Source organism: Eublepharis macularius, chromosome 9 (genome assembly GCF_028583425.1).
Source record: "Eublepharis macularius isolate TG4126 chromosome 9, MPM_Emac_v1.0, whole genome shotgun sequence".
In the NCBI taxonomy this organism is placed as follows: domain Eukaryota; kingdom Metazoa; phylum Chordata; class Lepidosauria; order Squamata; family Eublepharidae; genus Eublepharis; species Eublepharis macularius.
Window position 1 is genome coordinate 85,954,673 of NC_072798.1, and position 12,458 is coordinate 85,967,130.

The following is a 12,458-nucleotide window of genomic DNA, read 5'->3' on the forward strand; positions in this document are numbered from 1 at the left end:
CCATCAGATCGACGCTTTTGTAATTGCCCTTTGGCTGAAGTTGACTCGCTGTCCCATACTTTCACTGTCCAAAGCATGAACTAGCCAGAGAGAGATTCTTATAAAATGGCTACTGAGGTATTTGAACATTCCCGCCTCCTCAAAATTAAGACTATTACTGAGTAGCCTTTGTAAAAGCTGCATTGCAGACATGGCAACCTTTTCTTTAACTGTTATTTTTAGTTCTTAAACTTTGTTAGAGTGTATGGCCTATGGGCTGTTAAGTTGAATAAGCTGAAACCGAAACCTAAATAACACCTATGGGTGTTCTTGGGTTTGTACACCATCGTTTGGAAACAATTACAGGTAAGTGGGATTGGGACACGGTGGCAAACTCTGATTTAGAGCAAGCCTGAAAATGGAAGAAGGAATCCTGTTGAGAGAGGGGAGCAGGACAGGAGGACAAAGACAGTGCGTGAGTTGTTGCACGTTCCCATGGAAAGTTGGAACATATGTGCCTTTGCATGCATCATGTAACAGCCCCATTCATCAAAATGCTCAAAAGGAACTCATTAGCTTGCTCGTTGCTAGAAATCTGTTACTTGTTAGATGCCTTGCACAATTCTATCTCTGTGCTCCCTTTTGTTTAGCTGAGGATCATTATTTTAAGTTTCATCAGACTGAAAATATTTACACACTTTACTACCAAACAATAAAAAAATTGTTCTGACTAAGCAAGTTTAATTCAAATTCACTAAACGATTGAAATCCCCAGGAAAGAGATCCCTCCCCACTTCTCTGTGATTTTGGAGTACATTTTGCCAGCTTCCAGTAAGAAGAACCCTTTTTCTAATTGTGACTCATCTGGTTTGTGATGCAAGTCTTGGTTTTTAAGCACTACAAATCAACATTGAAAAGTTGATTTCTAAGCAAGAGGAGGAGCATAGCTGGAGAAGTTGGTGGAGGTGGAACTTAGTCCTGCCACAGTATTTAAAGATTTGGCACAAGTGAATGTGTTGTCAGAGTGAACAAGTTCTTTCTGCAGGGGGGGAAAAAAACCAAAGGGTTGTTTATTTTGAAATTGGGAATAAAAGAACTTTTCCTTAAAAGAAAAAGTGTGCTTAAAAAAATAAGATGATAGTTAAGCTTCAGATATTTTTAATGATTTGGGGAATACATGGTTATCAGCTCATTCCCAGGATTGAAGAATGTGGACTCGCGTGTTCGCAGGTATGTTAAAATTTGGTCTGTATCTACCTTCTTTGAATGAATAACTGCAATTGCAACAAATGGATGCATCTGATTTTCTGATGTGCAATTGTTGTACACCCTCAGTTTGTCCCTGCATTGTGCATCCCACTGAAAAGAGGTCTAAAAGCATTCTGATATGTCTCAATAGACTACCCCCCTCCCCAAAAGCCCTGTAAAATAAAATTAAACAATGCGGTAAAGATTCAGCAAGACTTATTTTTATGACAGTGAAAAGTTTTTTTTCCTGTACCTTTTCTTAGATACTGAGATTAGTAAATAAGATTGCTGAACTTAGCCAGTTATTTGTGATAATAAGTTTAGCAAAAACGTCCAGGAATGGACACTTCAGCCTTGTGAAAGAATTGCCCAACCCTGTCAATCATTTCCTAATATTAAAGACATGGAGAGAAAAAAGAATTAGAAACATTATCAGAAAGTGTGATAATAAAGATTGATTTGGGGGGCGAGTACAGATCACTCTTGCAGATATTAAAAAAATATATCCATTTATGAAACTACTGAATAAAACTGCTCCTGATAACTTTACACAGCATACAATGTTTTTATAGTTTCATCTGTGATCTGGATATGTGTGTGAAGTGCTTATTAACTTATTTTGTTTTAGAGATTGTGTATTATCTTCATTTATTTCATTCATTGTTTTTATCCTAAATATGTGAGAATCCTTGAGATCGGAGAGCATGTTTTCAATATAAATAAAATTTAACCAACGAGGAGGTAGTGGTCAGCATGTGAGGCTAAGATTGGGGGGCCTTGGGTTCACATTCTCACTCAGTATGCAGCTTACCGAATGGCCTAGATCCAATCACTCCTGTACACCCTGGCCTACCTTTCAGGGGGGGTGCGAAGAAAGAAGGGGAAAATCAAGGACACCACCCTGAGATCCTTGAAGGAAGTCTGTGATAAAAATGTCATAACAGTAAGAAAAGTGTAGATCACCAACAGTTTAGCTGCTACACTCGTCTAAATTAATTTGGGTGCACTTTAGCAGAACTAACTCTGAACTGGATAGTGCTACTGTAGTGTGGTCATGCATTAAGAATGTTAGTTTAAATTGTGCTTTTAGATTTCCCCACTTGGGGGCAGCCTTGTAGATGTTCTAATTTCAAGTGTGACTTGTAGTGACAAAATACCACGGTCTGCTTTATGATAGTAAAGTGTTCAGTTCCGCTGTTAAGGTAGATGTGATTGCTGGCAGGAGATATTTGGAATGCAATTATTGAGTTGCTGTGGTGAAAGAAGAGAAGATAGTGTGAAATAGTATTTTTTCTAAGGGTCTGGAATTAGTCATAAGAAAGGCCCAAGTGATTGAGCAGGCAGGATGGAAGAAAGACAGCACAATCCCTCTGCAGATCTACACCGGTCTAAGCCCATTGGAAAATCAATAGACTTAGACTGGTGCAACTGTGCATAGCTGCAATGCAGTGCCTAGGACAGCACTGCAACAGCCTAAAAATTGCTCTGATGTGAATGGCCTGTACAGAAGTGTTAAAAAACGGCATTTGCATCTCATGAATAACTCTTTTTACTCATTGTGTCCTTCTACTTGGGGATATAAAGCAGATTCTGTTGGCTTTTAATAAACCAAAGACGAGAGAAGGCCACAAGAACAAATAACTGAAACCACTCTCTGTTTCTGGAGTTGGCAATTGGCATCTGAAGTGTTGTAGATTTCATTTTTGAATATGCAGGACTTAGAACTAGGACTTAAGGATCGGGTGTGTGTGTGGGAGGGATACTGTTCTAATCTTTGCAAGTATCTCAGAGCAATCCCTGACTGTATAAGAGTGCATCACATTGTTTCTATATATATTTTTTGAAATGTCGCTTTCAGTGTCATTTCTGAATATTACTATACTGTTTTCATGCCATGGTATCCTTATACCCTGGATGCTAAAAAAAAGGGGCATTATCTAACAGATGTGTGATAGAGGAACTTGTCCACATAAAGTAAATATTTCCAAATGTATCAAAAATGTTGGCAAGTTTATATGGTGGATCAAATGCAGGAGCGGTCAGGGTTGCTAAAATGGCTGAGCTAAGCAGCTCCTGAAGTCCTGGCTGTGACACGGGGCCATGTCGTTTGGACCCATGCTGTGATGACAGTGAGAATGGGTGTAGGCTCATCATCAGGAGATCCTCCACCCATGGCCATCGTCATCACTATGGTCTGAGTCCCAGTGGTGCGGACCCTGTGGCACTGCCAGCCCTGCAGCTCTCAGCTTGCCCCTGGTCCCACCAGTAACATACCTGGTAAGGTACAGAGCCAATACACCCCTGATTCAGAGACTCTCTTTTGCTATGCAAGGGATCATAGTCTGGTAGAAGGAAGCTTGCTCTTTTGATTTGCTTGGTCTGGGGAAGTCTTTCTGAGTGGAAATACACATTGTGAATTACCTGGGGACACTCAAGTGCAGGATTTTAAGTGCGCAAGGCCAGCACCTCCATTGAGGCAGGGCCGGCAACTGCCTCCAACGCTGAGGCACTGGAGGGGGCGTCAGGGGCGAGGGCGCATACTGCGGAGCTGGCAGCAACAGCACGTGGGCGGCTGAGCAGGAAGGATGGGAAGCCATCCATGCGCCGCGTCAGCCACCTGCCACGCCTGGCCTGCAGCTACTGCAGCCTCCTAGCCCTCTCATGCTGCTGCCACCACCAGCATGCACCCCGGCCGGGAGCAGCAGCCACGGGCCAGGCATAGCAGGTGTCTGGGGTGGCGAATGCAGCAACGTAGTAGGAGGGCTGGGAGGACACATGCACGCTTCCCAGCCACCTGCTGTGCCTGGCTGGGAGCACACATCAGCGTCAGCAATGTGGGGCAGTCTGAGCGGGCAGCCTACCCGCCCACCGCTCCGCAGTCCAGGTGTGCGCAAGTGCGCGAGGGGACAGGAGCAGATCTGAAGCTGCCCCCGGCCTCAGGTGCCAGAAACTTTGGTGCCAGCCCTGTATGTGCGGTCCTCAATTCATATGCAGGCTGTTCTTGCTTGGTGCATGTGAATGCCACTTTCATGGGAGCTCTCTTTGTGTGACTGCATCTGCAAGTGTATCTGGAGGACAAAGTACCAATTGAGCTCTGTTTTTGTTGCAAGAACAAGTACTGTAGGCACTTTTCACTTGCCAGTTTGCATTTCATTAAGGTGCGAGAAAGTGTCAAGATCTGCATATTAATGAAGGGATGTGGGGAAAACTTTTGTCAGTTGAGGAGGATTGAACATGTGAATGAGTGCATGGAAAGTTGGATGGAGGACACCTGAAATAAGGTTTGCTTGAGCATCCCTAGGTACTTAGTAACGTTTATTTCCACTTTCTGTGTTGGAAGAAGTTATCAGCCATGCTGGTCCAAATGAAACATCCCAAATCCCAGGATATAATCCACATAATACCTTTTGTTAGGACCATCCCAATGACACATAACCATCATATGGTTATGAACCATTTGTTTGGTCATAATAAAAGCTACTCTGTGAATTATGTTCTTTTTAGTCTTTCTGTGCTTGAGATAGACTTCTTGCTTAGCTGAAGAGTCTTGCTGCATCCAACCTATCAAACATTTTGAACTACTTCAGGGGTAATAATTCTAATTGGTGTCTCGCAATAGTATCATTTGGTTACTCACATGAAACAAAACTTTGAAGTTTCTTATCTAGATATTGCAAAAACCAAAGTGGGGAAAGGATAGTAGAAATGTCTTGAACTGAACAACGGATAAGTACAATCTGGGTTAAAATTGGTATGGTTAAACCTGCCTATGTTGTCACTATTGTAGAAGATATAAAAATAGAAAATTGTAGCTTGGGAGAAGTTTATTCCTTTCTGGAAAATTAATCATTCTTCTATGTATAACAGATTGTATGTGAAAAGTACAATGTCTCTGGGCTAATTCACAAGTATAGCACTCTGGGCTTCTCAGCTGAATGCGTTACTTTCGTTGTCATGTTGTGGGGATAGCAATGTCCATGGCGAGAAATCTGTTAATGGTTGTTTTGCACATTCATGTCAAGGGATGCACATGATGTGAATAGGCTCCATGAGGCATTATAATAATAATAATAACCAGGGCTTTTTTTCAGGGGGAACGCGGGGGAACGGAGTTCTGGAACCTCTTGAAAATGATTACATGGCCGGTGGCCCCGCCCCCTGATCTCCAGACAGAGGGGAGTTTAGATTGACCTCCACACCACTGGAGCGGCGCAGAGGGCAATCTAAACTCTCCTCTGTTTGGAGATCAGGGGGCGGGGCCACCGGCCATGTGACCATTTTCTCTGAGGGCAACCCACTGAGTTCCACCACCTCTTTTCCCAGAAAAAAAGCCCTGATAATAACATTCAATTTATATACTGCCCTTCAGGACAACTTAATGCCCACTCAGAGCAGTTTACAAAGTATGTCATTATTATCCCCACAACAAAACACCCTGTGAGGTGGGTAGGGCTGAAAGAGCTCTGAGAGAGCTGTGACTGACCCCAGGTCACCCAGCTGGCGTCAAGTGGAGGAGTGGGGAATCAAACCTGGCTCTCCAGATTAGGGTCCTGCTGCTCTTAACCACTAAACCAAACTGGCTCTCCATTGCATGTTCAGACAGTGGGCCTTTTCACGCGGAGGTGTTCCCATGGGTTGGATGCTTCATAATAGTGTTTTTTTCTACAGGCTTCATAATTGTGTCATTTTTTAAAAAAATTGACGTCTTTCTGAGGTTTCTGTGTTGTTCCGCCATACTTTTGCAAATCAGAGCATTTGAGAAAGCACCAAGAAATGAGGCACAAACCACGGAGAGACAATAAATGGAAAATGACATGAGGAAGCTCGAACCCACCCCCACTGCAGTTCTGCACCCAAATCACAAGGAAATATGAAAAGACCTAATACCGGGTATACAAGTTTAGGTATGCATGTTGAACAGCAGTATGGCAAAGCATTTTTCTAGGCACACAGGGCAGGTTTTCTGCCTAAGCTATTGAGGTGAGCCCCTGATATGTTGGCAGTGCACTGAGGAGGGAGAAGTCTACGGTGCCAACTCATGCCCAGCATGACCTTCCAGACTCACATGGCCATCAGCTGGGTCCAAGGAGAGCCCTCCATTCATTCCCAGTGCATCTGATGAAGTGGATACGTTATATTTTTTAAGCACCTAAGCCAAAAAAAGGTCACCTGTCCAATCTTAAAAAGATAATTATAAGACCTTTCCCCACAAAATATTTTCTTATAGCTAAAAACAGAATAGAATATACTAATGCCAACTGCATGCCTGTAAATGGATGCATATATATCTTCACAAACAGAGTTACGTTGTACATGCAGATTTCTATCAACGAGGGTTGCCATCTTTAGCTTGAAAAATTCAATCTCCAATTTGTTCAGGAAGAATTTTATGCTGAGCATACACTCAAATTATTGTCTGGGCTCCGTAGATCCTTTCTTAGGCAGCCTGTTTTACTTTGAAATAGAACAGTACTTTTTTTGGTTCCATTTCTGTAGCAAACACACACGACTTAAAATCAAATACTTGAAAAAAATTCGTAAAGGTAGCCAGCCTTTGAGGTGTTACAGTGAAGAAATTGGGTTAGTTCCGGGTGTTTGACAGTGAAGGTTCATTACCTAATGCTCTTCAGAAGTGAAACTGGAAGGGGAATTCCCTTATCTTAATTGCATCCTTGTGTAACTTGTACGGCTGTACATCTGCCCAAGAAAGAACAGGCGTTTATCATCATCATTCTGGGGTACAGTAAACGGAAACTGAAGACTTCTGTATTCTGATGAAAAACACCAAGAAATATATTGTGAACGATTTCATTTCCCCTGTTTTTACTTATAGTGAAGGATCTCAAAGAGTAGAGCCGGAAACAGAAACTGTCCCAAAGAACAGCCAACAAAATAGGAGGGAGTTCTCTTCGTATCTGATGTGGCTGCAGCCTCTCAACCTTTTATATGGCTTCACCTCAGTATCCTGTGGGTGATTTCTTGCAATGTAAATAACGGGGGAATTTGTGTGGGTGGTGTAGCTGCCATATTCAAATCTGTAATTTGGCTGTGAAGCCGTTTGAGCAGTTTGAGATCTTATATTGGAATGGCATCACCTGACATTAACCGAGCTTTACTGAGGATCTGGCTACAGGCCTAATGCTGAGCCTGCCTGATCAATTAAACAACTGAAAGACTTCCCTTGAATCATAATGGAGCGAGCTGAAGAAACTGATCATTAGTAGGCAGGGTTATTTTTAAAGGAAGACTTGGAACCACAGGGTGGTATGCAATTTTAATATGCATGCACAGCTACGATACACTCTTGCATTTTTCTTGTTGGTGTACACCTTCTTCGTTGCTTAGAATAATGATCCATGATGTCTAGAAGCCTACATAGCGTGGAAGAAAATCCTCAGAACTGTGAATTTGACAACATTAATGCAGACGACTGGATTTTTTGTAATGCACACTCTTTTGAACTGCACATCCCCCCTCCCTCCCCACCCTTGGAACTGCTTTCCCTCTTGTGTCTGCTTGTATATTTTTTTAAAAAGCTTTGTTTATAATGTACGTGAATACTGGGGGGGGGAGTGTTAGACATTTCAATTTATTATTTTAGACTTGCTGGCTTAATTACAGAACTATGAGAGTTATGCGCCAGTCCCTCCCCCAGGAGGGTATGTATGCATATGTGCATGCATATATATACATGAAGGAGCAGTATGCTTAGGAGAGTACTGCCCGTGGAGATTGCTCCTCAGAAGGTTTGCTGATTTCATCTTGGCCTGCCAGAAGGGGAGGTAAAATTAACAGAGCCTTTGGGGAGGCGAAGATGAAATTAACAAACACACTGAGGAGTGATCTCTGCCTGCTCTGTCTTTTTAAACTACCCTCCTGTAGACAAGAGAAATTGACAGAGCTTTTGGCTCTGCCTTTTAAAACTATGCTTCCCAGCTAACATTGTGTCTCCTTACACTTGAGTGTCCCATGTAAGATGTTTTGTGTAGAGAGACTCATGGGACTGTGGAGCAGTGTTAGAACACCTGCTTTATACTTCAAATGTTCCAAGTTCGATCCCTGGCATTTCCAGTTAAAAGGATCTGGCGGTAGGTAACATGAAAGACCTCTCTGGGTTTCAGAGTCCAGAAAGTTGTTGCCACTCATGGGAAACAATACTGACCTTGAGAGCCCGATTGTCTAATGCACTGAGTTGTGTCCAGACAGATTTTTCTCTCCCAAACTCACCTACTCTCATCTCTCCTTATTCCCTCTCCCACTGCTGGTGCCTTTTGCCTTAGCAGGTCTCATGATCTCACAGTCTTTCTGGTGGTCAAAAGGGAAGATGGCTGGATCCAACTCAGTATATGGTAGCTTTGTGTGTTCATGTGTGCCTCAGAAATATTAGGACTTCATGCTTGGACAGGAAAAGTGCAGTCCATGGGCCCGGACAGCATTCTGCATCCTGTGTGTTAGAATACCAAATGCATTTCAAATCATCTCTATATTTTCAGCTCCGGGTGACCATGTCATGTATAGTTGGCCATTTTACTAACACCATCCTTTTTAGCCAGGCTTATACATGTGAGGGCTGTGACCTGGATAGCCCAGGTGAGCCTGAACTTGTTAGATCTCAGAAGCTAAGCTGGGTCGGCCTTGGTCAGTAATTGGATGGGAAACCTCCAATGAAGACCAGGGCTGCAGAGGCAGGCAATGGCAAACCACCTCTGTTAGTCTCTTGCCCATGAAAACTCCACCAGGGGTCGCCATAAGTCAGCTATGACTTGAGAGCACTCTCCACGGCCACCATATATGTGGGGGATAAATTGTTTTAGAATCCCCACAGTGAGAACATATCACTTCCCCATTTTATTTATGCCTCTACTGCATCATAGAACGGGAGAAATGATACCATAGATCTGCCTCGGTCACTGTTGACCTTTTTACTGTATCACAACACAGCTATGCAGAACTTCAGGTAGCTGGAGGGGACATTTGCATTCCCACTCAAGTCTTACCGTATCAGAATTCCTTCAGGCTCTTTGCACATCTTTGCTTCGCTCATTCTTCGGTGATGACCTTACTCTTTGCCCACGACCGACGAACGCCCTAACTTAAAGGAAATTTGTTTTGCTTCATTCACCTTGAATCCACTTTTGCAAAAGGACTAATTGAAGTTGTCCTTACTTGCCTACATATTTCTATGTAGCATGAATCAGAACAACAATGCTGAAAAACCCAGGGTGTATGCATATTCCTTATCTTGCCTTAGAAGAATACTGTTTGAGGAAGTAGGGCTTGAAATTCACGCCACGCTGTCCAAATCTTTTGAATTCCATTTTCCCCTTTTCATCCCTAAGCTTCCTTAATGTCCCCCAAGCTTCCTCCTCATTCTTAACTGCAGTGTGAAAAGTTCCTCCATAAATAGCCCGGGGAATGGGAGACGAAAAGAAGGTGTTTTAATATAGCAATTAATCTCTTCCATCTCAAGCAATTAACACGAGAAGCAAGAATTTGAACTTATCCTGCTGACACATGGAAACTCTACTGTATTTTGACATTGCATTTTATTATGACCCACTTTCCCCCTAATCAGGACCCAAAGAGGCTTTTCACATAATTCTCCCTCCAGGGAGACGCTGCAGGGTCCCAAGTGGAAGCCTTGCACAACACCTACCTTTTAATTAGAGATGGCAGGACTTTTTGCATGCAAAGTGGCTGCTCTGTCTACGGAGTCGCAGTCTCTTGCTCGTGGCTGTGGTGGCACAGGGAATAATGTACTGGATCCTGTGAGACGCTGGGTACCCAACACATTGCTGGTTTATTTATTTCATTTCATTTATTTATTAAATTTGTAGTCCGCTTTCCCTGCAAGTGGGCTCAGAGCGGATCACATCAATTTAGAAATACAAAAATAAGCAGTTAAAACGGGTAGCGTAAAAAGAGCGGCTGCAGTTTCACAACCCACACTCATCTGTGCACATTGCACGATCACACATACAGTCTTTTGGGCTCACGGTGGCTGATGGCAAACAACCGATAAGAAAAGCAAAAACCGGGAAGGGACGCTCTGCCCACTGATAGGAGGCCAGAGAGGAGATCCGTTTGCCTCAACCACCAAAGGCCTGGAGGAACATCTCCGTCTTACAGGCCTGGCGGAATGATAATAAATCCTTCTGGGCCTGAGTTGTCTCAGGGCCAAGCTACAATTGACAGATGACACAGGTTGGACACTTGTCAGCTTCCCTCAAGTTTTGATAGGAAATGTAGGCATTCTGGTCTTGCAGCTTGGCTCTCCGACTGCTGTCCAATGGACTTTTCAACTGTCACTTGTTCAACATTCTGCCAAGCTGCCTACATTTCCCATCAAAACTTGAGGGAAGCTGACAAGTGTCCAACCTGTGCCTTTTGTCACTTGTAGTTTGGCCCTTAGACAGAGAGTTCCACCAAGTTGGGGCCAGGACTGAAAAGACCTGGGCCCTGGTCAAGGCAAGGGGACCACCAGTAGATGTTTATCTGCTGAGCAGAACACCATCCGAAGAATATAACGGTTGGTTACTAGAATGGAAAGTTAGGACTGATTTGGATGTTACATACTTGTTGGGGATGACATGAGGACATTGTATCCACTGTGAAAGGGGAATTTTGTACCTCCCAGATACATGCCAGCCCTTTTCTGCTCACGATCAGAGTATGGGGGAAAACCTTGTTTGCATCTTGAAATTGCCCTGTAGAATTGTGATGGGCACAAATAATGCTAATTCCATGGGTATATGTAACGTTTGCAATGGAATAGCAATTTTAAAGGGTGGTTGGGGGGTGAAAAAATGAAATGGATGTGGAGATAGCTGAAACTGCTTCTTTGTGTGTGCTGTGGTTGTGAACAGGAAAGGGCTGGCCTGCATCTGAGAGGCATAAAAGTCCTATCACAATCGGATAAAAAGTTCTCATGTAAGCCCCAATACACACACAAGGATTGGCTCCAGGGAAGAAAGCAGGAGGCGGAAAAAGTAGGGTTTCAATGGCATCCTTTCCAGAGGCTTCTGAACTTCTGATTCCCTTGGACTAAGGGACGCATGAAGCTGTCTTATACTGAACGAGACCATTGGCCAACCAGTATTGGCTACTCAGATCACTGGGCCCCTGTCAATCTACTCTGATTGGCAACTGCTCTTCAGAGTCTCAAGTGGAGGCCTTTCACACCACCTGCCACTTTACTGGAGAAGCCAGAGATTAGAGCCTGGGACCTTTTGCATGCCAGGTAGATGCTCTACCAGTGAGCTACACCCCCTCCTTAAGGGAGGTCCAGCAAGACTGCTATAGGTGGCTTTGAGAAAAAGGAGGTGCTGAATCAGCACCACTGAGCCCTACAAAGACTAAAGCAGCGCAGTTAAACTATACGTATCCTTCCAGCAACACACATGAAACAGCTTTATATGGAGTCAGGCCATTGCTCTATAAAGATAGATATTGTCTGTTCTGACCGGCTGACCGGGTCTCCAGTTGAGAGCAATTCTGGGGATTGAACCCGAGGCTTTGTATAAGCAAAGCAGTTGCTCTGCTGCTGAGCCACAGCCCCTCACCTATCAGAATAGTAAGCTCTGCCGTCTGATTTTCGTTGTTCCTCTTTTCAATGGACTTCCTCTCATACAAGACATTTTCCCTATCTGTCTGATACACTTATTTCTGGTAGTATTTCCCCAGACTGCTTCCTTGTAAGTTTTAGTGCTAGTGGTTAAAAAAACACAAAAAACCGCTTGTAAACTGTTTCCAGGTTAGGTGACGATTGCTCTTCTTGTAACTGAACTTTGGTTAGTTAGCTTGGTCAAGGACATCCAAAGAGGATAGATACAGCCCCACAGCTTGAATGAAACAGGGAAATGGACTCTCTCCTACAAAGCCTGCAATTGTAAGCACATTTTAGGAAGTCTCACTTAGTTAAGTCATATGTATTCCTCCTGAACTCTCACACACAGAGACTGGGAAAACGCCACAGGCAGGTAGACGATCCTGTGACTCCATGTTTTACAATGGGCTCTCTTCGGATCGTATATGACATATATGTCCAGAATGAAAGGTTGACAGGGAAAGAGCGCAGCTCCTACAAGGAATGCTTTGACTGGGGGCAGGGCCATATTAACCCATGGCCGGGCCCATAGTCCAGAGCTGGTGGCATGACGGCAGACGAGCACATGGCGAAGGAGGCCAATGGGAGAACTCACAAGAGTACACAAGTAAAATGCAGATTTGGA

The 12,458-nt window shown here is 43.7% G+C and overlaps 1 protein-coding gene across 2 annotated transcripts in view; it reads left to right on the plus strand.

Annotated features, from left to right (window-relative positions):
• The first annotated feature begins 1,017 nt into the window (after positions 1-1,017).
• The window catches only part of IL17REL (interleukin 17 receptor E like), a 71,900-nt gene continuing 60,459 nt past the window's right edge, over positions 1,018-12,458 (plus strand). Inside the window, exon 1 of one of the 2 annotated variants that reach the window (XM_054988755.1) lies at positions 1,018-1,209. In XM_054988755.1, coding sequence (XP_054844730.1) covers positions 1,114-1,209 — 96 coding nt within the window. In that variant the 5' untranslated portion in view covers positions 1,018-1,113. The remainder of the gene's footprint in view (positions 1,210-12,458) is intronic. The other variant, XM_054988756.1, reaches the window with a different exon arrangement.